Source organism: Rousettus aegyptiacus, unplaced genomic scaffold (genome assembly GCF_014176215.1).
Source record: "Rousettus aegyptiacus isolate mRouAeg1 unplaced genomic scaffold, mRouAeg1.p scaffold_m13_p_16, whole genome shotgun sequence".
Taxonomy (NCBI): Eukaryota; Metazoa; Chordata; class Mammalia; order Chiroptera; family Pteropodidae; genus Rousettus; species Rousettus aegyptiacus.
The window spans coordinates 3,860,065-3,886,242 of record NW_023416291.1 but is presented as its reverse complement, the minus strand read 5'-3'; the positions used below and the strand labels follow the sequence as shown (position 1 = coordinate 3,886,242).

Here is a 26,178-nt window from a genome sequence, read left to right as displayed (position 1 = left end):
ATTATTTCCCACTTTACTATATCCTCCCGTTATGACACTTCTAACCTCTAGCTTCCCTCTCCCTCTCCCTCTCCCTGTCCCAGGTGAACTGGACCACTAACCAGACTGTTGAGTTTGGAACAAGAAACTCGGCCCCCACAGTTTAGCCCCTCCTCCCTCTCTCTTTTAGCAGTGAGTTCTATTGTAGAAAGTCATCCATTTTTCTCTGCTATGTTCTCCTAGGGGCGAGTTCAGAGACCGATGAGGAGGCCTGCCCCTCCTGGTGACAGGTGTGGTAGCCAGCATCCAACAAGCCACCAATGATTCACGCCTCTTAGAATTCTTGCCATTGTGTTGTCCCCTCCCACACTGAATTCATCTTGGCTTGTGAAACAAAAAATAATGCAGAAATGACAGCGTGTAACTTCTGAGGCAAAGCCATAAAATAAATTACGACTTCGATCTTGCTCTTTCTGTCTTGCTCCCTCTGAGGGCAGCCAACTGCCAATGTCATGAAGCCACTCGAACAGCCCAATGGAAAGAGACCTAGGCCTGCTGTCAACAGCCAGCACTCACCTGTCAGAGCTGTGACTGAGGTCTCGGTGGGAGCAGATCTGCTAGCGCTGGTCAAGCTTCCCGCTGCAGCCCAGGCCAGCGTCTTGACTGCAGCCTCCCTGGAGACTCCGGCTCAGAAGCATCCAGCGGGGCCACTCTGAATTCCTCGTCTGCAGAAAATGTGATATAATAAGAGTTTATTGTTGTTTACGCTGCTGTCTTGAGATGATTTTTGCACAGCAATAGATAATTAATGTAAGAGATTAAGTGCTCTTAAATTTTGCAACTCTACATTCTCTAATATTGGCTAGAAATATCAGAAGTGAAATTTTACCTTCCAAACACTGAATTTTTTTTGTCTTTATTGTCATTACTTCAGAACTTGAGCAGGGAAGTTTGATTCCAGTTATCGAGCCCTCTCAAACATCTTAGTATCATCCAATAAGCATTCTATTATTGAACATCTACCGAATTCCAAGCACTGTGCAAAACCTTTCAATGCTGAAGGATTTAGAGCCTGAATAAGAACTTCCACCAAATCTGATTGTCCCATTAAAAAACAAAAAGGCAGAACTACGAAAAACTACTAAATGATATCACAGAGCGTTAAATTTCAATTAACTCATCAGGGAAGAATAATGGCAGGAAGAGATTTCAGCAAGTGTAAAACTGATTTGATATATGTAATTACAATCACCTCCTGCATGTATGCAGCATGGGTGACTCAGCACAGCTCCACGTGTTACCTCTCAGAACACAAAGCAGAGTGTTGAGAGCACAGGCTCAGGGGCCAGACTGTCTCAGGTTCCACCTTGCCTCCTGCCTCTTGGGACTTGTGCGATCTTCCACTACTTACTTAAACTTTCTGTGCCTATTTCCTCAACTGTAAAATGGGGTTAAATGAGTTAATATATGTTAATTATTTAGAATAGTGCCTAACACTATATTATCATTTCATATTATTATCAAGATTTACAAAATCATTTAATTTTGTTGACCATGGTTAGTCTCAACTTCCTCAGACTGATTCACATACATAAGAGTCAAGTCATTCATTAATGCTATATTCATTAATTAGTTTGCCAAAAGATATGTTAGAGACATCACCTAACTTTGAGTGATTTTTTACCTTTTAATACTATTTCTCAAACCTGGACAAAAAATGCAAAAGAAATAAATCATTTATCTCTTTCAAATAAAAAATAAATCAAGCCATGCCTAATTCATATTTTAATTCAAGCTGTTCAGTAGTCCCTTCTTTTTATAATTGTTCTAAATTGTTACCTATTTTTCCTGAATGGAAAGCACCAGATTTTTTTTTTTATTGGATCAAATATTTTAATTACTGAGTTGTATATCAGGTGAGTAAGAGAAATTAGCTTTCCCACTCTGCATTAGATACACAATAGCAGGTTTTGCTAATCATGGTTCAAAATACAAGCTTTTTAAAAAGTGTTTGTTGATTCATGGAAGTTGCAGCTTTTTTACTGATGCATTGTCTATTCTTTTGACTGTGGAACTGTAAAGTTCATTCGTATATCCCTAAGTAATCAAGTGTGGAGTGACATCAATATGGTGATGGAATGGGCGTTTTCTACCTTCTTTCCCCAAAGAACACCAGTCTAATAATCACTCACAGGTAAAAATAACTTTTAGGAGTCCAGCTAAGTCCCAGCACACCATTAGAGCAAAACAAAACAGAAGAAAACAAACACGCTGAGCATAGGTGCACTGGAGAGGGTAGGAGGAAGAGTTTCATTTTACCCATGCCACCTCTCCCTCAAGGCAGTCCAAGCTGGTGCCAGGAGAGATCCCCTCTCCTGCAATCCCTCCCATGGGGAAAGTGAGAATGTGTGAGCATCTGGCTTTCCCAGCTGTGAGGATGCTGACAGAGGCCCACGTCTTTCTCACCCCATTCAGAATACTGAGGTGAAGCCCATGACTACGGTTCATGGAGAGGCTGGGAACAGGGCCTCAGCATCACTGATCATCAGAAAAAATGCAAATAAAAACCATAATGAGACATCACCTCTCATCTGTTAGGACGGCTATCATCAAAAAGACAAGCAATAACAGTGTTAGTGAGGATACGGAAAAGAAGGAAGTCCTGTGCACCCTTGTGAGATGGTATACTGGTGCAGCCACTGTGGAAAACAGTATGCAGGTTCCTCAAAATATTAAAAATAGAACTACCGCGTTATCAAGGAATCCCACTCTGGGTATATATCAAAGAAATAAAATCACTACCTCTAAGAGATCTCCACACTCCCACGTTCAATGCAGCATTATTCACAGTAGCTAAGGTATAGAAACAATGTCCACAGTGTCAAATCATTATATTGCACACCTTAAATATATACAATTTTATTTATCAATTATACCTAAATGAAGGTGGGTAAAATTATGAAAAAATAAAATGACAGTAACCACAAAAAAAAAAAGGTATTGTGATATAGGCATGAATAGGCATAAATACAGTGCTAAAGAAATACAGAAGACAGTAGAGACAGTCCCAGAGAATGTGATATTTTGGCAAGTACTTGAGTATTTGATAGCCAGCTGTCAGGGTGAAAAAGAAAAAAGAAAAAAAAGGAAGAGGTAGAGAATATTTTAAAAATTAACACTTAAACAAGCAGGAAGGAGTTAATGCCCAGGGAGAGGGATGCTGTAGACGGATGTGTAAGGATCAGTATTGACTTGTTAGGTGGGTTGTACTTAGCTTATGGCCCAGAGTGGCCAATCTTTTGCCCCGTGGAGCAAATCCGACCTGTAGGTAAAGTTTTACTGGAACACAGCAACGTGCGTTCGTTTAAGAAACGCCCACGGAAGCTCTCACACTCTGCGTGCGGGGCGAGTCACCGCCACGGAGGTCACGGAAAATACTACCCATGTGGCTCTTCGCAAAATAAGGTTGCTGAGCCCTGCTGCAGACAACGCCACCAACAACGGTCTGAGCAGAGGAGTAACAGGATAAAATGCTTAATGAGCTTTCCCCTTAATATTCATGGAAGTTGCAGCTTTGAGAAAAAGAATTCTTATAAAACAGAAAAACTTAAGCACGGTCATGCCCCTCATCCTTGGTGGGGCGGGGGGGGGCGGGGGGAGGTCCAGAACCGCCAGCGAAAGCCTGGGGGCCGCAGACACTGCCGAACCCCGTATTCGCTATGTTTTGGGGGCGCGCACACGCCCTCGAGAAATGTACGACCTGGGCACAGGACGCGGCTGACCACGGGACCCGGCAGTGAACAGGGCCGATCTGCCGGGCCCGCGAGGCGGAGCTGCGCGACTCGGCCCTTTCCCGCCAATGTCGCCGGGGCAGCACTCACCGTCCTCGGCGCGGCGTCGAGGCGCGACAGCACGCGCAGCACGCGGCGGGGCCACCCGTGCCAGCGTCCGGGCCGGGGCTTCCCGCGGCGTCGCGGCCACGTCTCCCGCCACCAGCGTGCCGCCTTCCCCCGCTCCCGCTCCGCAGCCCCGCGACGCGCCTCCGCGAGTCCCCGTCGCCGCCCCGTCCCCGACGGGAGCACCGCGCGGCTCCTCGTGCCGTCGAGTACTTACGACGAGCGGGGCCTTAGCACGAGCGCGGCGACGCAGACGGCGCACCTGGGGACAAGATGGCCGCCGAGAGCGAGCAGGGGCCGCGGACGTGCCGATCACGTGCTCGCGGGGCTCGCGAGAGTTCGCCGCGCTCCTCGGGACGGCCTGCGATTGAGAACGGAGTGTTCGTTTCTGGAATGTTCTATTTCTCATTTTCAGACTGAGGTAGAGCGCTGATAACTGAAACTGCGGCAGAACTGCGGATGGGGCTGCAGTGGCTTCATATGTATCATCTCATTTAGAAACTGCAGAGAAAACTTTTATAAACGCGTTGCATTTTCTACTGCATTGTCAATGCCTCAATAAAAATGTGTTTTATCTAGGTGGAGTAGGTAGCATCCTATCCAGCATACATACCTACTTTGGCAAAGATGGAGACACTGAAGAAATGAAAGGAATTAATCGCTTTTAGTGGAAAACAAACAGCAGAGGTGACTGGGGAGAAGAACTGGAAAATGGGGATTACCTGTAGAGAAGGGCAGGTCCCAGTGGAGTCCAGAAAGAAGCCAACAACAGCTAGACAGGCAGAGGAATAAACTGAGAAGGAAGCTGCCAATAAAAATTAGATAAGAGTCATGAGAAAAAGGCAGGGTATTAGAGAAGACAAACCACCCACATCACAATTGTTCCTAGAGTTTACTCTAAATTTACTGGATACTTTGATGCTTGAAAGACCTGCATATAATAGTTGCAAGGTGTTAAAATTAATTAAAATTTCAGAGCTGATGGTTGTTTTTAGTTACAACAGGGACACCTCTAGTTAGCGCCAATGTCATAAGGAAAAGGAAGCTGATGAATCTTAAGAAACCTTGGCGGGAACTAGAAAAGCGTATTAGTACACCTCAACAAACCACGGCCATGAACAGCATCTGCAGAAACAATCCTGAGTGGAATAGATCTTGATTCTTGTTATTTTTAATACTTGAATCATATTTTTATTCTGATAATAATAAAAGCTTATCAACAACAACAAAAAAAATAGATGAGTATGAGCAAGAAAGAATCTCAGCATCCAGGAATACCATTGTTAATATTTTGATGTATGTCTTAAATATTTTTCTATTCACTTTTTTGTTTACTGAGTCGAAATCACATCATACAATTACACGTCTCACGTTCTCCATTTACCATTTTGCAAATTAAGCAGTCTTCAAATTTTTATTTCAAACTCTTCATTACTCTTTGTTAACACAGTAGTCCATCATCTCGATATACTACGCCTTAACCATTCCCGTATTCTGGACATTTAGGATGCTTTCAAGTTTTTACAGCTGTAAATCATACAACTTGATGATGAGCATCTCTATGCCTGAATCGTTAACAACTTCCTTAAGAGATTTAGAATGACTTCTTAAGACAGATTTCTGGATGTATGTTTATTAGATAAAAGGCTGTGAATATTTTTTAGGAATTGTGATCTTTCATGCCAAAATATTTTCCAAAAGAGCCGGGTCATTTTACATGATCTCCTCCCACTGGTGCAGGGGAGTAAATAGGCGGCATTTTGATGTGAGTGAAACCAAGGTCGAAAAAGGAAAGACAGAAATTGGATTCACTGGCAAATTTTAGCCTAAAAGGAAAGGTCAGAAAGGGACAGTAAAGTGTCACTTCTTGCAGAGAGAACAACTTTTGCAAAAGGGTTACATAAATAAGAGCCTATCAGGACTTCTGAATCAAATGGGAAGTTATCCGTTTTTTCTTCTGCTCACCAACCTGGGCTACTCCTATCCACCTATCCTAGGGAAGAGGGCTGAGCAATGGCACCAGCCAGCTCCCCTGGGGACAGATGACTGCCCACCACAGTCATCATCCTAAAGGCAGAAACATACCAGTAGGAAGAGACCTAACAATTCTTCAATCCAATCCCTCACTTTATTTGATCAAAGCCTAAAAAAACTAAGGCAAGTAAACATATAAAAAGATGCTCACATCATATGTCATCAGGGAAATGTAAATTTAAACAATGAGATACCACTACACATATTAGAATGGCCAAAATCTGAAACACCGACAGCACAAAGTGTGGGGGAGGATGTGGAACAACAGGCGCTGTCATTTGTCGCTGGTGGGAGGTGATGGTGCGGCCACCTTGCACGATGGCTTAGAGGTTTCTTACAAAACGAAGCAATCCAGCAATTACACTCCCTGGCATTTTCTCAAAGTAGTCGAAAACTTATGGCCACACAAAAACCTGCACACAGATGTTTATTGCAGCTTTATCTACAATTGTCGAAAATTGGAAGCAACTGAGATGTCCTTCGGTAGGTGAATGAATAAACTGTGGTCCATCAGAACAATAGAATATCATTTAGCACTAAAAAGAAATGTGCTATCAAGCCATAAAAGACCTGGAGAAAACTTAAAGGCATATTACTACATGTAAGAAGCCGATCTGAAAAGGCTGTATGATTCTTCAAAGGCAAAACTGTGGAGATGGTAAAAAGATTAGTGGTTGCCAAGGGGATGGGATGGGGGTGATGAATACGTAGATCAGAGAGAAGTTTTCAGGTCGTGAAAATACGCCGTGTTCCTATAATGATGGATACACGTCATCACAAATATGTCCAGACTCGGAGACCATACCACACCAAGAATGAACCCTACAGAAACTATGGGCTTAGGGTGACCATGCTGTGTGCAGGTAGATTCTATCAATTGTGACAAATGCACCACTCTGGTAGGGGATGATGATAATGGGGAGACTATGCATTTTGGGGGAGAGTCTCTGTGAAATATCTCTGCCTTCTTCTTGAATTTGCTGTGGACCTAAAACTGCTCTAAAAATAATATTTCGAAAATAAAATACATCAAGTTGTGTTCCTGTGGCAGGAGTATCATTGCATGGAAGGGGGCATGTTAGAACTTTCCAAGTGATGGAAATGTTTGTCCCGTATTTTAATTGTGGTAGTGGTTACATGGGTGTATGCATTTGTCAGTGACGCACAATTAAGATTTATGCATTTTTCTACACTGAAGTTAATTTCTTAAAGTAGCAACATGTAATTGGCAAGCCAAGAAAAAGAAATGTAATAGCATCTATGAGATAAAAGAGGTAGATGCTCTTTGAATGATCAGTATAAAATAGACAGAAAACTTGAAAGTATAGAGACTGGTTAAGAAAAAAAAAAAAAAAAAGACATTTTCTCCTGGTACAAAACATGTTGTCAACATAACAGCTCTCACATAAATAGTCGATATTAATCAAAAATAAATAGGGACAGAGGTTTAATAGGGAACTGTGCAAGCGAGGTACCCTGAAGCTTAAGGTTCAAAAGCGTCACGTTGAATTCACCTTGCATTTCTTATGAGTTGAAATAAAAATTCCATAAAGTTATATCCTGTGAAATCTAATTTAATTGCATCTGCCTATTCGGGTTTTTACTGAAAATGTGTTTATGGCCCCATTTGTTATACAATGAGAATAATTTCAAATAATCATTTTAAGTTTAATTTTATTTGCAAACAAAATCGGAGTTAAAGGGAGGAAGAAAGGACAACTTTGCTCAATCAGATTTGCAGCGTTGTAGCCCAGGATTTAAAAGGACAAATCAATGGGAAGTGGTTTGTGATTTCTTTTTTCCTTTTCCAAACACATTGCTGTCATTGATTGAACACCATTAGTAATCCTGTTTAAAGCGTTTTCTCGATGCAATGCACAAAGGACTTCGAGTTTCTCTTTTCGAATCTGGAGAATGAAAGGTCTTTAAAACGACGTAACCGAAATATTTTCGATGAAGCTCAAAGTGTGGGCAGATAAATGTACGTGCTGCTTCCACGACAGGACCGTCCCCGCGTGAAGACACGCCTCTAGCAGCCTGGAAAGTGCCTGCAGCGGAGTGGGAGCTGGGGAAAATGAGAAAACACAAACCACCCTTTTCCGCCTCCCTGGCCTTTTCTCTACTATGTGTTCAAGTCAACTACAAAGGAGTCTCCGTGGCACACATACCTCTTATAAACAAGTAAAATAGCCTTGGAAACCAGGAACTGAGCATCGATAAGTTTAAGATGTGAACTGACCTTTAGCGACACAGACCTTGGAAATAAAATGATAAAGGATATTGAATAATCTGAATACCACTTGCAACAACAACAACAACAACAACAACAATCGTCTGTACACCTGCATTGACAGCATTCACTCCTAAACTTTAAAAATAAAACAATCTTCTCTTGGCAAAGCAGGCGGCAATCCATGCCGTGGTCCTCTATAGTCCCCACCCGCCGCGACTGTTTTCTCCGGGATCTCGCCTGGCTTGCGCCAGCAGCCTTGCCTGGAGAGTCCTCGTGCTGGACCGCTGGCACTGATACATTTGAATGGAGGTGGGCACAGCCTCGAAATAAGTGTTTCATTTTCCCTTTGTTTCCAAAAAAAATCCTGTGCTCGCACATAGACACAGGTGGCTGGGGCAGAGAGAGGTACGTGCAGTGTGGTACCCACCCGAGATCCTCTGCGGCCCTCGGTGCTCAGCAACTAGAGGCATCAGTTTAAATGGTAGACATCCGGATCTTTGAGAAATTGATTATGAAGCACATCATTTACAAGACTAACTGGAAATCACGCCTGGCCTAGAACAGGGGGATAAGACTGCGCCCTAGGTTGTTGTTTGGGCCAAGAGAAAGAAGACTCATGAAGGACAAATGGAAATACTTCATTTCATGTCTTTATCTTTGAGTGCCTGCACTATTCAGGATGACATCATTTTAAAAGTGTTTCCAAATTTTAGTTACGTGTGTAGTGGACCACATTTAACGTGTTTCTTCCTTTAGGAAATAAAACCATACTTATTGACTACACAGAAAAGAGAGTTCAAATGCAAGAATAATAATAAAAAAAAATATACGGAATTTTTATTTTCCTATTAAGAAAGCAAAAGCCTGAAAACTTGCGAAGGAGTCAAGAAGGAGTAACGTGGATGCAGCCACAACGTTCGTAAGACTGGCTGTGACGGTGAGCAGATCGGGCCTTGCGTACATGTTCTCATTCAGAGCCTTTCCTGTGAAATGCAGCTTTCATTGTTCCACTTTCTAATCCACTAATTTAATTAAATGCATCTGCCACACTAAAGGGAACTGCAAAATCATAAATACACATAATGCTGAAAACTCCAGTTGCTCATCAAGCATATTTGGCCATTTCCCTCACATAGTGGCTTTATGAAAAGGAAACTACGTCTGGGTTATTCATCATCTAAAGTCTTATTGAGAAATATTCTTTTCTTCTTTCTTCACAAGAGAAACACACATTTCTTAAGAAAATGTGAAACAGCATACTCTTTGGGCATGTGCTCTGTGCAAAACTGTCACAACAAAGGGTGGCATCATACAAAATGGGTCACTGGGACAGTTCCCACAGGCTGTCCTTGCTGTCTTTAGTCCGTTAGAATTACTAGATTTTATTTTTCTCTTCAGTTAACACAGCTCACTTACCCTAGAATCTTGTACGAGCCAAGTGGAATTTTTTGAAAAGAATGATAGCCCTACTTTTAAAAATTTTTACTCATAGCGATTAACATAGCAATGAGCCCGAGAGGTCTCTGCCCCGAACAGGCCAGTCCTGACCCCATCACGTGCCGCCATCTCCTACAGGATACAGTCCAGCAAGATAAAAACTTTATGAAGTGGAGATTGCAAAGTAGTGATCAGATCCAATATTAAATGTAACCTAAGAAAAGTAGAATGTAAAATGAACGTAAATTTAGCTATCGTGGAGAAATAAAGCTTACGACTTTATGACGGCAAGACTTATGGAGCTTATTAATACTCTAAAACTACTTAAGAGTATTTCAGGTCTATAATGTGAGAGCCACAAATGGGATATCGCCCAATTCAACTGTCGTGGTGTAAAATATACTCAGCTTGATTGAGGTAGAATACTTCTTACTACTATGATGTATTTTTTGTTAAGTGCATAAAATTTGCATGCCATCCCAGGGACACACACGCCTTCATCCTTTCTCTTTAACAGATATAGATTTTAAGAGCACCAGGATGACAAAAATGATGATAATTATTATCGAAAAAAGCCAACTCAATGATCTTCATCATTGAAAATGAACGTAAATGTGTTTTAAGGTGTCACAGTAAGAAACTACAAAAACTTGTTTTATTAATTTCACCAAACGATAAATTTAGACATAATTTAGCATTCTATATTGCTGTTGATTACTAATCTTACTTCTCATTACTGAAGGAAATAAAAATTCCATCTATATTATGTCATAATTTTTATTCATGGCTATTCTTTTCCAGTGAACAAAGGTAATGCTTAATGCCCTTTTTCACATCCCAAGAGATGATTTGAGAATGGAATATATGACTCAAAGTTTAAGAAATACAGTGGTTTCATTGCCTATAATTCATATTAATTTATTTCTCAATTCTTATCCCCAAGACTTATCAGGTGCCTATTGAATGACTGTTTGAAATACATTTTACTACATTTTAAAGGTGCATGCTAAAAAATCAGTATCCCCAATGAGTCTAATGGCAAAGTAGACAAACACAACGTGACTGCTTGAATGGAATAGGCATGATATATATAACATGGACAAAGAGGAAGGGATAGATAGCTAAGACTCCTGGAGGAATCAGGAAAGGTTGCACAAAGAAGCTTAAGGCTGGAGTTTATGTAAGGGTTTTCCTGGTGAACTGAAGATTTGAGAAGTATTCTGCAGAGAGTGCTTCCAAAGGTATGGAAGTATTGAGACCTCAAGTAATTCAATGTGCCCAGAGAGTACATAGGGGAAAGACCAGGAGCTAATTTGGCCTGCTGGTTAGGCGCGCTCTCATAGAGCTATCCAAAGATGCTTAGCTCTCGCCTACATTAGGGGCAGCCGGGGGGGGGGGGGGGATTAACGAAGAAGCATGATATCAGATTTTTGTATTCAACAGACCAATGTGGGGCAGAAGATGAAATGCGTAAGGTTGAGACTGGAAGTAGGAAGAGGAGAGAGGTGAGAATCTGAACTAAATGGTAATGATGAGAAGGAGAAGTAAGGGCCGCTATGGAAGATAGTTGGGAGAGAAACTAGAGTTCAGGATGAAGAGTAGAAGAAAGGAAGATGTGTGGGGTGATCCCGAGGTTCCCGTCTTGGGCAACCGAGTTTTTAATGTAGCCAAACAGTAAGAGCAAATCCAGGATGAGGAACAGATTGGTGTGGGATGGGAAGATCTGTTCATTTGAATTAGAATGAAAATACCATGCTCTGGGTGTGTTAAATGAGGTTGCTTTTTATAACAGTAGCTCCGCTGTCCTCTGCATTTATCATGGCGCATTTACTCATCCAAGCATTCTTGTTGAGGACTAACACTGCCCGGCAAGGGGATGGGTGAGGGTGGGAGGCACGAGGTGCGTGGTCCCTGCCCTGAGTGGGAGAGTGGCCGTAAATTACACACATAACCAGCTTGTATCATAAGAGATGTCTGAAACGATGACGCGTAATTCTTTTCATGAAAGGTAGATCCTATTTGCAGCCGAGTAGTGGTATCAGCCCCTGCCTCCTGCCTGAGGCCACGAGTCTCTTTTTGTTTCATACGCTTTCTGTCCCTTCCAGTCCCGGCTGGCAGTGCTCCTGCTGATAAAGTATTACCAAGCACCTTGTGGATTTCAGGGGGGATTCACTCCATTAGACGAAAGGCTCAGCCATAGGTTTTTTTTTTGTTTTTTTTTTTAAATAATTCCTTTTCTAGTTTTAGCTTCAGCTGAGGTGGCCAAGGGACCTGTCACTGAGCTTCTTTGAGGGTGCCTGCTTTGACTGGGATCTAGGAAGCACACCTTCAGTCTCTCGTGATGGGACGCCCGGACTTTTCGATTCCTCCAGGGCTGCAGGCAAAGGGTGTGCAGCCGCCCCACAGCTTCTACTCTGTGCCACACTTTCTGGAGCAAGCTTCTAATTTTAGTATCTTTTGCCATCGCAGTAGGGTGAGAATTTCCCAAATCATCAAGTCCTGGTTCCTTTTTTGTGTAACAGTTCTTTCTTCGATTTCTTTCTTTCTTCTCACATTTTTTTATAAGCAGAAAAAAGAAATCAGGCCTCATCTTCAACACTTGGCTTCAAAATCTTCCTCAGCTCAATATCTAAGTCCACCATGTAAGAGTTCTGTTACTACCTAACTGCAGGAAACAACTTTCCTAAACTTCCCGCTGCCGAACATGGATCTCTAGGCCCCTGGTTTCCGGCAGCACGTTCCTCCCTTCCTTCCGAGGCCTCGCGAGCAGCGTTCTTAAGTGTCCACATTTCTGCTAATGGGCTTTTCAAAGCGAGGAAGGCCATTTCTATCGTGCTCAACTGACAGCCTCAGTTCATTACCTGATTCCAAAACCCTCTTCACATTTTTGGGTATTTGTTATGTTACTACCCATGGTACCAAAATCTGTATTAGTTTTCCATTGCTGAAAAATTAATGATCACATAAAGGAAATTCCAAACAACACTAACCGATTATCTCAGTTTCTGCTCACAGGCAGCGCAGGCAGTCTCAAGCGGGTTCAAGGTATTCACGGCTGAAACGAGGTGTCTGGTGGTGGTGTTTTCATCCTGAATGCAAAGTCCTCTTCCAGACTCATTCTTGTTATTGACGGGACTGAGTCTTTTGCAGTTATGGAACTAAGATCCCCATCTCTTTGTTGGCGGTTGGCCTGGGTCACTCTCAGCTCCTCGTCGCCATTCTCCAGTCCTTGCATACGGCCTTCTCCATCTTCACGGTCAGCAGTGGTGCACCAAATCCTTCGAGCTGGGAGTTTTCATTTCCGTTTAGTGTATAATTTGTGGACTTTGATTCTGATATAACCTCCCTACGATGAACTTTTCAATAATGATTTCTGCCTTGGTCTGAGAGCGTACCTTGATTAAGATATTTTCCTCTCTCCAGCCTCTGGCTTTTGTTATCAAAAAGCGGCACCCTGTTCCTCTCAAATTGCAGGAACCCTGTGAGGGTTTCCTTTATGTGACTTATGCACATACCTGAATGCCTTGCTTTTATCTTATCAACTACAGATTGCAGGGTGAAATGCCAGGCTCTTACTCATGTGACATTTCTAAATTCCCCTGGAAGCAAATAATAAATGTACATAAATGAATAGAAGCAATAAAATAAAAGTCTTTATTCACTGTAATTGAAATTTAGCCGAATTAAACTACCATGATAATGCTTGTTCACATTTCAAAGACTATATTAAATACATTTTGAGGTGTTACAGATGTCAGTTCCTAACTAGTGCGAAATCATTTTTGAAAAATGGTTGCGTTGATGTACATTTCAATGCACAATAGTTAATTCACTAGTTGGTTTCTTAATAGTTAACTAACACTAAGCAAAAACTAACACTAAGAAAAACTCTACTTCATCTTCCTGTCTGAGGGAAGTTCCTTCATCCCCCAACAACTAATGAAGATAAAAATTTGTTTTTAATCTTCTTAAATTAAAAGAATTTAATCAGAAATAGAACAACAGGTTGATTAAAATCAGAATGTTTTTATAGAACTAAAAAAGAAAATACTGTCTTATTAGGTATTAATTTATAAAGTAATATTTCATTCAAGTTTTCTGAGTCTTAACTTTTCAAAGTCCAGTTACGTTGAGCAAAAATGAAATTTTTGATAAACATAGAACCTCATACTGAAAAAAAAGTGCAGATGAATATATTCTTTATATATATATATATATATATATATATATATATATATATACACATATACACATTGGACTGTATTTCTGTTTATTCATGTTAAGTGGCACACTGAATTTAAAGGAACTTTTTAAGTCAGGGTTTCTTGATCTAGAGTCCTGTGACATAGAAGGGCACTATTCTTTTACAATAACACAGACTTTGTATGTGCTTGAATTTGTGTGTGTGTGTGTGTGTGTGTGTGTGTGTGTGTGAAGTGTTTAAAGAATTTGTCAAATTCTCAAACGTTTTCATTTGTGGAATGTTAAAAACATGATCATAATATTCTGCACCTCATCCATTGAAAGGCGGAGTCTATTCTGGCCCTTGAATCTGGCCTGTCCTTGTGAATTGCTTTAATCCCTTAAACACGGCAGAAGTGACACTGAGTGAGTTCCAGAGTAAGGCCTCCAGAGGCTCTCCAGATTCTACCTTAGCTCTCAAGGAGCTCTAAGACCACCTTGTGAAGAAGCCATGGGGAGAACATCTCATTCTCTGCAGCCAAATTAGCTAGTGGCTGCCCATGGAGGCAAAGCCAGCTGAAGGCAACTGCCTGAGAGAGCCCAGGCGACACCGGAAGAACCATCCAGTTGATCCGCAGAATCGTGAGAAATCATAAACCAGTATTGTTTTAAGCCACCAAGCTTTAAGTCCTGGTACATGATGAGGCAACAGACAACTGGTACACTAAAAATCTAACACCCCACAAAAACTGACTTAGAGGTGGAAAGCAAGTTCACCTTCAAATACTGTTCCCTTTACTACAGAGCCTTTTTGATAAACGTGCTAGAAAAGATGACTTTGGTCAGTATTTTAATGATATTTTTCTTCTACTAAGTGAAAAGGTGGTAATACCGATCTTCAAAAACAGTATCATTTTCAATATTTTTGTAATTTTTAAAAATATATTTGAATTTTTAATAAATAAAAATTATGTATAGATTTTTATCTTTGAAGAAGTCAAAATTTCCAGGCTCATTTATCAACACAAGAAGAGCTCACAGGCCTAGGCCCATATTCTCCGGCTTAAGCAGCTATTTTTGCAGATAATATTTGCTTTGTTCTGTTATTGTCTGGCTTCTCCTTTTTTTTCATTTTTCTCTTTGGCTTACGGAAGTAATAAATCCTTGAGAGGAAAAACTGGTCTATGCCAGTGCAGGAAATAAAGCCCAGCTCTGGGAAGTCAGTCTTGCTCTAAAACCTAGAAGCAAGAGTTACGTGCCTCAGCAGATGGCAAACGAGATGCGGCTACGGCACACTGACTGGGAACTGATCGCTTTCTTTAGCTACCTGGTGAGCTTATCTTGTTATTTTTCTTCATCCCAAATTCTTGCAATGTTGTCAGTGGAACTTCTTGACCTTCTTTATACAAATATATGGAATCTCCAATTCGAACTTTTGAAAGCTCTCATGTGGGAGGAGTCTCCCTCTGAGGAACTGACTTTGTTCAATGTGTCTCGACTCAAAAACAATTATGTATTTATATCATGTATTCTATATTTCCTTTATCATTTATTTTATCAGAACAAATGCGTACGAGTTTCAATGTGGTCTAACTTAAATAGAAAGTGATCTCACTTCAGTTGCCACTGATGATTTACAGATAAATGGTGTTGCTTTTCAATCCATGATTCATTCAATTGCAGGTTTTTAAAAATCAATTTAATCATCCTAATTCAGAGAATTTACACTGCTTTTTGAAATTTGTGTTTTGGAAAAGAACTTCAGAATTCACAGTAAATGAATTAAAGTGAAAGTTAGATATTAAAACCAACAAGCCTCAGAACGCCACGGTAGGACAGGAATGAGAATGGAAAAGTAAGCCCAAGTACAATCCATTTGGTTATCTGTTTTTCTAGTTAAGTGTGGTAGCTATACTTTGAAATTCCTAAAACCAGATGGGAGATTTTCTTATTATTTGGGAAATAAACACGTTCGAATTAATGGGGAACCCGTGGATTAGCATCAACAGTAAAGACAGTACATTTTCCACTCTATCAGTTGACAGTACATTTACTTTCCCAGCGGAACTCTGAAATCTAAAGAGATCCAGGTCCACGTGAGTGCCACCGACCGGCCCACTTAGCAGCAACTGCCTGTGGCCATGCCCTCCAGGGCAGTCCCTCTGACCCCACATTCGGACCTCCACCACAGTCTCTTTCCCTTATAGTGGCCCCTGCGGGTTATCAAACTGTGCAGAAGGGCAGAGGCCAGAGACCCAATCACGACCGCTTTGAACCTCCATCTGGCTCAGTCCTTGTCCTTTTCGTGAGGCAGGTGGGAACGCCACCCTATGCCCCTGCTATTTTTATTTTTGCATTCTTCCCAGTCCCTTCTTTGCTCCTCTTAGTCCAAGGCTAAGAAAGTAAAAGCATTACTGGAATTTAATAGATTGAAAGGGGACTCAGAAGAGTGAGGACGACGGGTCGGCAGTGGCCTTTAACGGCAGAGGGGTTACGGGAGAGGCGAGGGGCTACTCTTCCAACCAGGCTGCCCCTCCTACGAGCGGATATGGCCCCCAAAGCCAGCAAGTCCCTCCGGCCTGGAGACAAAGGAAGGCTCAGGGCCGAGCGGTGACGGGGTGGGTGGGAGCAGCGACTCGCGTGAGCTCGGGGACGAGAGAACGCAGCCCCGCCCCTTCCCCTCCCCCGCCGCAGGAGGGCGGGGCCCCGAGGCCGCCGGTTGAAAGGTCTCCCCGCGGCGAGAGCAGCGGGTCCCAGGCGGGTGCACACGCCCGGGCACGGGCGGCGACGGGCCCGCGCGGCGGGGGTGGGGGGGCGGGGCGGGGCGGCGGCGAAGAAAGGCCGCCGGCCGGGGGGCGGGGCCGCGCCGGAGCGGGGCGGGGCCTGGGCGGGCCGGGGGCGGGGCCTGGGCGGGGCGGAGCCCGCGGCCGGGCGCTGAGACAGTCACTGCCCTGGCGGCGGCGGCGGCGGCTGGCTGGTGGGGGCTGGGAGGAGCACGACCCAGGCTGCCGGGGCAGCTGGCGCTGGTCGTGGCCGGGGGCCGAGCGCGGATCGGGAGCGGCGGCTGCGGCTGGAGTGCCGCGAGCGCTGGCGACGGCGGCGCCTCGGGAAGCGAGTGTCTGAGACCGAGTCCGCGGCGGCCGCGGCGGCGCTGGGGCCGAGGTAACCGCGCGCGGCGGCGGCGGCGGCGGCGGTGGAAGCCAGGCCCCCCTCAGGTCGGGAGCGCGGGGGCTGCGGCCGGCGCGCGTGCCTCCCCCAGCCGCGCCGCCCCGCCGGGCTCGGGACCCGGACCGCACTTCTCCCCTCGCCCCGCCGAGGGCCGGGCGGGGGCGGGATCGGCGCGCGGGTGGGCACGGAGCCGGACGCCGGTCGCGGGCGACCCCTCAGCGGGGGTGGGCAGGGACGTCGGGCACCCCTCCCCCTTCAGGACACACCCCGACCCCGCGCGCGGCGGCGGGGCGAGGCGCGCCCAGCCTCGGCCGGGGAAGACCTGGCGTGGAGGCTGCGCCTCCGTCCGTGGCCTCGCGTGGGTGGCCCCCCTGTGGCTCCTTGGGGCCGCTCCAACGGAGGTGGTTCTGTCGCTGGGAATCCCGGAGTCCTTTTGTCTGTCAGCTGAACCCCGAGGCCGGAACTGTAGGCGAGCTGTAGGCAGCGCCGAAGCGCTCGGCTCGCTGGCCCTTTCTGCCTGCGAGGGCGCTCCCCGTGCAGCCTCTGCTCCGTCCGCGGTAGTAGACTGCACTCCTCACCCCCGTCCCAAACCGTCATCTCTGGCGCAGGGCAAGGAAGAATTCACGTTGTTCTTGTGTTTGGATTCATCATTCATGTGAGATCATCCCCTGCCTCCCCCTTTTTAACCCGTTGCCGTCCAGCCTCCACTCTGGTTGATCATCCCCTAGATTCTGCAAACTATCAACAAAGAAATGTGGCTGGTCGAGTAAACAGTTCCTGCCTGGCTGGACCGTGCAAGTTAACAGAGCTTCCTTAGCTGGCGCTATTCTGCCAAGCCGGTGGAAAGACGTTTCTGGCTTGACTTAAGATGTTGTTGTATGTGCACAGTCTTTTTCGCTCCCTTTCAACAGTGAGGTTTAAGAAATCTAGGGTAACTTGATTAAAATGTTGCTGTTTGGGAAATGTAACCGTAGAAGGAAAAAAATACAGAAAAGAAAATGTTATGATTGGGGTAATTCCCCAACTTCTTGAAAGTGCCAAAGATGAAGTATATGGACTTTTGATATTACTTTAACTGGTAAATTGTATCCTGTGATAAGTTAGCTTTTAATATATGGTAAATGCCACCAAGATATTTTTGTTTGTTTTATTTTAATTACCTGTGGAAATTGTCAGTTACCCAGGACATCTTACAAAGAGAAACCTGTGAATAGGTTCATTAAGAATCTAGCTTGAAAAATGCATTTTTTGAATGTTTTGAATTAAGGAGTGTTAACAGTGGTCTGTCATTCCTGACACCTAAAACCGTTCCTTGCCTGGCAGTTGCCTGCATGCCCGACAGTGGCAGGGTCTAGTACTTTGAGTGGCCATCCTTCGACAAGAAGTATAGTGCTACCACCTACCTACTGTATAGATGTGATCTCTGTGATGACATTCATTATAATGGACGCATTTCTGCATCTAATTTTCAGATACTGAATTAACACTTGGAATCTGGAGAAGCATTTTGTACAAATTGAAAGATTGGGCTTTCTCTTTAGTTTTCCAGATGTATTATCTCATCTGCATACTTGAAACATCCACAGTCACATAAACTCTAGTTGTAACCATGGAGTTATGTGACCCATCAAGATATAGGAAAACTGTTGCCGAGCTTTGGAACCGGGCCATTTTCTACCAGTTCAACCCTTAAACTAATATATTCTCTGCTGATAATCAAGAATAAAGAGCCAAATAAAGTCATGCATATTCTGTTGACAGATGGACTCTATGGCTGTTGAATTTTACTATAATGGGTTACTCTGTCATTCCAATGCAAGTTACATCCTGATGGAGGTAAAGACCTATATTGATGTATCCCGATTATAGCAAGTGTTGAAGATAGGAAACCTATTATGACTAATCCTTGGGAAGAGAAAGTCTCCAAAATGGCTCAAACAAGTTTACTGCAGGGGAAGCCGTTTTACTGTAGGGAGTGGGTTTTCCACAAGCTTCAGCATTGTCTTCAGGAGAAAACTAACTGTTGCAATAGTGCTGTCAGCACACCACCCCTTTTAATGAATTCTGGGAATAATGCTAGTGTTGTCTCTGGAAAAGGAGCTGCCTGGGGTGTGTTGCTGGTAGGAGGGCCTGGCAGTGGCAAGACAGCCCTGTGCACTGAGCTCTTGTGGCCAAGTTCACCTCCAAGCCTGCAGAGAGGTTTACATCGCCAGGCTTTGGCCTTTCATTTCTGCAAAGCCCAGGACTCTGACACTTTGTGTGTTGGAGGGTTTATCAGGGGTCTGGTTGCCCAGATCTGCCGCAGTGGACTGCTCCAAGGATTTGAAGACAAGCTGAGGGACCCAGCAATCCAAAGCCTCTTACAGCCTGGAGAATGCGAGCGGAACCCAGCGGAAGCATTTAAAAGGTAACAAGAAGAATGCCATGCTGTTCCAGTTTCTATGCAAGATTTAAGTTGTTGCTTTTTTTTTTAGGTTTTTTTTTAACTTTGTGGGGTACCTGTACTACTGTTGTAAAGTTGAGGTTAACCTGCGGTGGTGAATAAACCTGTTTATTTGAATACTGAAGGAAACAAAATTTAAGCTCTGTATTGCAGAAGATATGGATTAAAAGTATGTCTTTTATTTAACAACAGAATTTGAAGCACTGCAGAAACATTATTTTCAAATTCATGCCAATCACTTACTGACTTTTCTAATATTAGTGGTAGGGGATATTTGTTCCTGTAGTGGAGATACTTAGCTGCCTGGAAACTTAGGCTGCATTTTCAGGAAGGGTGAACTATACATGACAGTGAAATTGGAGGACCCCTCAGCATGTAACAACTACCTTTTTTGGTTATAGTATCATTATTTCTTTAAATAAGAAAAGTTTGCTTTGAAAGAGACCACTGGCTATTGAAAATTTGAAGAAAATCTCCTAACGTGTTTTAGGATTTATTCCTCTATCAAATAAACAAAAAGTTGTGCTCTGTTTTGAAATATGCGATATGTATAAAATAATGAAAATTTGGCATCATTTTATTACTTTTTTAGTGAGTGATATAAAAAATGATTTTCCGAACCTTAATTAAGCATTTTTCCATGGTAAATGGATTGGTCTAAGAAATGATTAAATTGCTTTTCAGAATAGTTCTAGATTCAAAATGTGTTTTTTTCTTTTTTTAAAAAAATACTTCCTTGAAAATCATTTTTGCAAATCGCCCCTCTGCTCATTGCAAAAGGAGGCAAATTGTTATTCTGTGCTTGCTATTGCCTGTCACTGCTGCTTTAAGTAGTCATTTTGCCATATACGTTTTCCCTTATACACTAAGTAGTTCTTAGCAGGCAAAAGTCTGTTTCTCAAAGATGCAGGTATACTCTTCACTGCAGGTTAGCGTGTCGGGGGAGAGGCGGGGAGGGGAGATGAGGAGAGGGGAGGGGGAAGAGCATGTACGTGTATCTGTCTCTGTGTGAATGTGTCTCTAGGAGTCGTTTTAACAGGATTTGAATTGCTACAAAGAGTGATATTCTTATGATGTGCTCAGATCTAATGGTATGAAATCTATGCATTTTGATGTGATATTGAAAATAACCATTAGCATGTACTTTGTGTCAGCTACTCTTCCAAGTTTTTTTACCAGCATTAAATCCAGTCTTCATAAAAGTCCCATGAGGTAAGTACTGTTATTAGTCCCATTTTATAGATGAGGAAGCTGAGGCACAGAGAGCCCAAGTGACTTGGTCAAGGTCATGTGGTATAAGTGGCAGAGCTGAGATTTGAAATGCATGTGTGTGTACAGGTTTGTAATCACAGAAAGTTTTTGGAGGACTTGAGGGGAAGAAGAGTGTTTAGGAGTTTGTGGAGACGGGGTGGGGGTGGCGGTCACAGTTGTGCTTTGAGTGTGGTTTCCAGATCGCTCGCATATGAAACGAGAGGCAGTCTGGAGTGAGGGTTATGAATAGCGGTATTGAGTTAAAACATGGGAGGGGTTATTAAGTCGGCCAAAGGAATGTGTCTGAGAGGCATGAGGGTCTTGCTCACTTTTTCATGAGTAGTTGTCATCCAGTAACCCAGGGCAAATCTATTGTCTTTTGTAAAACTATTGTATCTCACTTAAGCCAGTGAGGAAGTCTGCTTAAGGGATGCCAGTGGCACAGGTATGAGGTGCCGGGTTTGATGGACGGTTCAGCGTGCGTCGTGTGTGGAATCGGTGATGCGGTCTTTAGTGTAAACTTCTACTTCTTCGAGACTTCGAGTCTCTGCACGTCAACTACTCCTGTCCTCTTGACTTCCTGCACCGTGAGAAGAGCATCGTTTCCAAGGAGTTAATATTTTGAGGAAGACAAGAGATCAAGGTAGCTAATTACACCAGAAGGAGCAGGGAGGGCTCCAGGTGAGGGACGGAGGGAAGGGTAGTGGCTTCGGGTCCTGTGACGGGTTTAGAAGCACAACTGAAGATGGGTATTTCATTCCGCCAGATACTGTTTTCCAGACCTTACTGTCATGGTCCCTGAACCCCAGGGTCTCTTTGGATGTGGAGCTGGGATACCAGCCTTTGTTCCTGACTTTTATTTCTGTTTAACAACCTGCAAGACCAGGTGTGGGTTTTCTATGTGTGATGTCAGTTTGTCCTATGTTGAGTAAAAAGTACTTTCTACTGTGTCATATTGACAGTGTTGGTTAAAACATCTTCGGGGGTACCACAAATTAAGTGTAAATGGAATGAAATTGTGATGAATTAAGGATGAATGATTCTGAACTTTGAGTGCTTAACAGAGAAGTTGTGTTAATGGTGAAGGTGGCGGTGGCTTGTTGGGTCTGGAATGTGGAAGTTCATACTCTGACCTTTGATTCTTAAGTGGTATGGGAATCCCTGAATGACAGAATCACCTTCTTTCTGTTTATCTCCTGCTTAAACATTTACAACTCTTCGCTTTTTAGATTTTGGCTTCTTTTGTAGTTAAGCATGTATCTTCTTGTCTCCTCTGTTAGGCTTCTCATGACATTATTCATGACTGATTAATTTTTTACATTTACCATTGTGCTTTGAACATCACTTTTCATATAGTAAGTGCTAAAAAATTATCATTTAAATGACTGGATAATGCTACTTGCCCGTCTAGAATGTGTTTGAACCTAACTGAAGGACATCTGAAACTACTGCATAAAGAAGGAAACTGAAATGTTGTATCATTTAGGTCAGTTTTCAATGCGGATGGAACTGTTGTAGTGATTATTAATTTATTAACCTGCCGTCTGCTCCTCACATATATGAATATGGCACTGCTCCAGAGAGTTTTAAGCGGCCAGATGTCTATCTTCTGTCTCAACTGGCTCCAAGTATTTTTGGCAAACTCAACAAAGAGACAAAAAACAGAATGGGACTGGAACGTTTGCTTCCTTCGTACCCTCTGTTGTTGGGTATTTATTTTCAAGGCAAAATATTCCCTTTCCTTATCTGTCTTGTATAACTAATATATTTAAGGTAACTGTGTTTATGCATTCTGATATATTTGTCAGATTAAAAGATCTTGTGCAAGTGTCTCACATTTTGAATAAATAAATACATATCATTTTTATAATTACAATTCTACATTTCTTTTAGTCTAAGATTGTTAGTTTTCACTGAAATGTCTGTTGTTTCCAACTCTTAACTATATCATACTTACTTTAGGAAGGGCCTCCGGTCATTCAAGCCCTCCCACTTTCCCTTCCTACAATCTCGTCTTTCTACCCTAGATGGGCCTTCTCGCTTACGCTCCCTAAGCGCCGCTGCTGCTGCCTCGCTTGGTTCCTGGTACGCTTTATTCACTGAACCAGCCCTCAACTTTAATCACTTCTGCATGCCAATGGCATAAAGTATCGCTCCATCTTTATACTGTTTAATATTCGCCACAGTCTTAGTTCTGCTTGGCCATTCTTTTGTTTACATACTTCTTGATAACTCAAGATTTTCTTGCTTAGACCAGAGAGAGTAAAGTGGTGCCCTATAGGTTGAATGTTTTCTTACCCCATTCAGGAAATTGCACAGGCATATCCAGATTTTTGTTTTTTTCTTGAAAAAAAATTGGATATTTTGACAACATTCTGTTCTCATTGCTCTGAAGCAGCAGTCTGGTTGAGCTCGGCTAGCTGCTGTCTTTAGATGGGGCTACACACTCTAACCGGATTCACCCCCTCCTCGCCCTGCCCCCCACCCCATTATTCTTTCCCAAGACCCTTTCGTTTGCTTATGTTTGCCAGCCTGGCTCCTAGAAGCATTTTCAAACATGAACATGTTTCCTATTCCTCTGGAAAAATAAGCACTACGTATTTTTTATCTCCCTCTAAATTTGCCTTCGGATGATCTCAAATTTGCGTCTGCAAGCACTACTGCTCTTCCCTCGCTCGCATTTCTTCCTAACCTTCTAAAGTGTGACTTCTCTCTACACATATTCAAAGAAAGTCGTTTAGGTGTTGTCATGCCTGAACTCACTAGTCAACGTATCTTTAGCCTTAGATGATGTATTTGGATTCCCGCCCCCGCCCATTTGTACTTTCTTCCTTTCAGAATCCCCTATCGCAACTACATCCTTTGGTGGCCTTTCCTCTAGGTTCTGTCTGGGTGTTTGTCCAGCAAGGCTCACTTAGATCCTCCCCCTTTATACTTACTCCTTCTTATAGTGTATTTACTTAGATGGCTGCCAGTGCTTACAACTAAACATGATAGCAATTGAATCTACACTAACAGTCTTTATTTTCACTCTGGTCAATATATATCTTTTTTACTGGACTCTCCCTCACTTACTTTTCAATCTTCAAACCAGCATCTCTGCCAGCATTTCTGTCCACTGACTCATTCATTCATTTCTTAAATATTCAGTGCCTACTATGTGCCAGATATGTGCTAAATGACAAGACTAAAGTGGTGAGCCAAACAGAACACTGAGTTAAGCGGGGGAAAATACATTTAACAAATAATCACAAAAGTAAATGTGAAAATGCAGCTTTGATAAATACTAAGGAGGAAAGACGAAGGATGATAAAAAAAAAAAGCACATAATACGAAACTTGCTCATTATCTGCAATTACGGGAAAACTAATGAGCTCAGTTGTCCCATAATTACTCTTATTTCCTAGATCTTTTTTAGTTAAAAAAGGTGACCTTAAGATTGGCAGCATGGACAGCGCTTGGGAGGCGGCTGGAAATGGAGAACCTCAGGCTGTGAGTCCCAGTCTGCCACTCAGATTCCCACAGTGAATCCTGTACACACTGAAAGTGGAGGAGCATGACCCTAGGCTAGATTCTAGAGTTTTCTTTGACTATTGTCTATTATGTTACTCTAGTTTAAGGTATTCAATCTTTTTCTTGGAATGTTTCTTGAATTCTTTTACTAATCTAGAATTTTTATTCATCTACTCCTAGTCAGTCTACTTAATTTTACCCCCACTATATTCTCATTCAGTTTGGTCACAGTTGGCCAATCAACTCTAGTAAAACAGTGCTCTATTAAGTCATTCCTCTGAGCTTCTGATAATCTACACAAGTTCAAATTTCTCTGCTTGGCTTTAAAAGCTCTCGATAGTTTGGTTCTGCTCCATCTAATGTGTATATCATGTGTCCAAACTTCATCAAAGCATATTAAGCTCATTTATTTTTTTTTAATATCTATTAACATAGAGTTAATAGATATTAAAAGTTGATAGGAGATATGATTAAATTAGTGTTTGGTAAGAACTTCATATACATAGTAAGGATATAGCCTTTTATTTGTTATATATGTTATAGATTTTTTTTTACTTTGTTTTTTAGCCCTATACTTTTTTAGCAGTTGTGCTTTCTTAAAAAAAATTAGGAAGTAACATGGTTTCTATACACTAAAATGATTTTATTTTTTGAAGTGAGTAAATACTTATTTTTCTGTCCTTAAAAAATATGTTCGAAATGTATTCTGATTGGTGGCCTGTCTTTACTCTCCAGCTGATCTACTGATGTCTTTGCCAATACCATTATAATTGTCTTAAGTTTCAACCAGTTTTTCTCTTTCATGTTATCCCAGTCTCAGAAAAATTCCTTATCGTTTTTTCCTACTATACACATGTAAAGCGAAATATGGTTATTGGTAATAAAATAGAATTTGAAATGTTCCCATAATTGCTTAATAAAAGTAAGTGTTAATTAAAAGGACTAATTATGTCTTACCTGTGGTTATCCTGAAAAAGGATTTGGAGCTTTCCAGAAACTGGAGACCTTCTACAGCTGACTCATGACTTGAACACATGGAAACTGTGGTAGGCTGACTCATTTGCTTTCGGTCTTCATCTCTGCGTGCGCCTTAGCCTTTGCCGCATGCTGTGGCTGGTCCTCGTACTAGAGGAGAGGTGGACTCCTCTGCCTTTTGCTTTCGGCTCAGCTCTGTGATGTGCTTTGGCCAGGGGGATGTTAGCAGGCAGGATCCAGACAGAGGCTTAAAATGCCCACGAAGGGTTGGACTTGTCCTCTTCGCGTCTCCATCGCCATGAGAAGGACATGTTCTGGCTGGCCTGTTGGTCCGAGGAGGATGACAGGCGTGGAGCAGAACAGACCCAGCCTGCGGCAAGACTCCAACCCTAGAGTCACGAGCAGACACAAATACACAGGACAAAGCATAAATGATTGCCATTTTCAGCCACCGGGTTTTGGGATGGTTTGAGATACGCTACTTTTGTGAAAATAGCTAACGACACAAACACTAAAGAAATAATTTTCCAAATAGGAAATCGTTCCACTTATGCCTTACACTGATCCATCAGTCTCCAAGACGAAGCGAACCCCTCCGCGTTCCCCATCTGCAGTGCTGCTGCTCCCCGTTCTCTTGCCCAGACTCCCCTAGTAGCCTCCTAACTGGTCTTGTTGTTGCTTTTGTCCCTTTTCACCAAGCAGTTAGAGTATCAGATCATGATGTTACCCAAGCTTAAAACCTGCTCCTGGCTTCCCACTAGCTAGAATGGAATCTAAGCTTCACCTTGCCCAGCCCTTGCCTGACCTTTGGCCTCAGCTCCGACCGCTTTCATCCTGGTTCACTGCTCCTCACCCACACTTCTTATATTTAGAAAATGGTCAAGTTCTGGCCAGTAGCTTTTTGTATGGCGACTTGCTCTGGTAGCACTTAGGTGTGCAAGCTTTAGTATCACCTCAGAGAACCCCCCTTGTCCACTGAGTCTTTAGAAGTCTCCCTACCTGGTCATTTTCTTAAGCCACATCATTACTTTGGTTTTTTCTTTTTTTTTTACTTCTTAACGTTCAGT

General features: G+C 42.8%; 1 protein-coding gene and 1 long non-coding RNA gene across 4 annotated transcripts in view; one reads left to right on the top strand and one right to left on the bottom strand.

Annotated features, from left to right (window-relative positions):
* Positions 1 to 26,178, bottom strand: part of LOC107518505 — a 559,217-nt gene that overhangs the window by 185,695 nt on the left and 347,344 nt on the right. The window contains exons 10-12 of the long non-coding RNA XR_004954837.1: positions 25,094 to 25,500; positions 4,598 to 4,680; positions 556 to 704 (exon numbers count right to left, since the gene is read on the bottom strand). This is a non-coding gene — a long non-coding RNA (uncharacterized LOC107518505). The remainder of the gene's footprint in view (positions 1 to 555; positions 705 to 4,597; positions 4,681 to 25,093; positions 25,501 to 26,178) is intronic.
* Positions 16,729 to 26,178, top strand: part of ANKRD50 (ankyrin repeat domain 50) — a 29,543-nt gene continuing 20,093 nt past the window's right edge. For 2 of the 3 annotated variants that reach the window (XM_016160225.2, XM_036233476.1), the window contains exons 1-2: positions 16,729 to 16,923; positions 18,402 to 19,336. In XM_016160225.2, coding sequence (XP_016015711.1) covers positions 18,825 to 19,336 — 512 coding nt within the window. In that variant the 5' untranslated portion in view covers positions 16,729 to 16,923; positions 18,402 to 18,824. Of the gene's footprint in view, positions 16,924 to 17,122; positions 19,337 to 26,178 lie in introns of those variants that run through there. The other variant, XM_016160224.2, reaches the window with a different exon arrangement.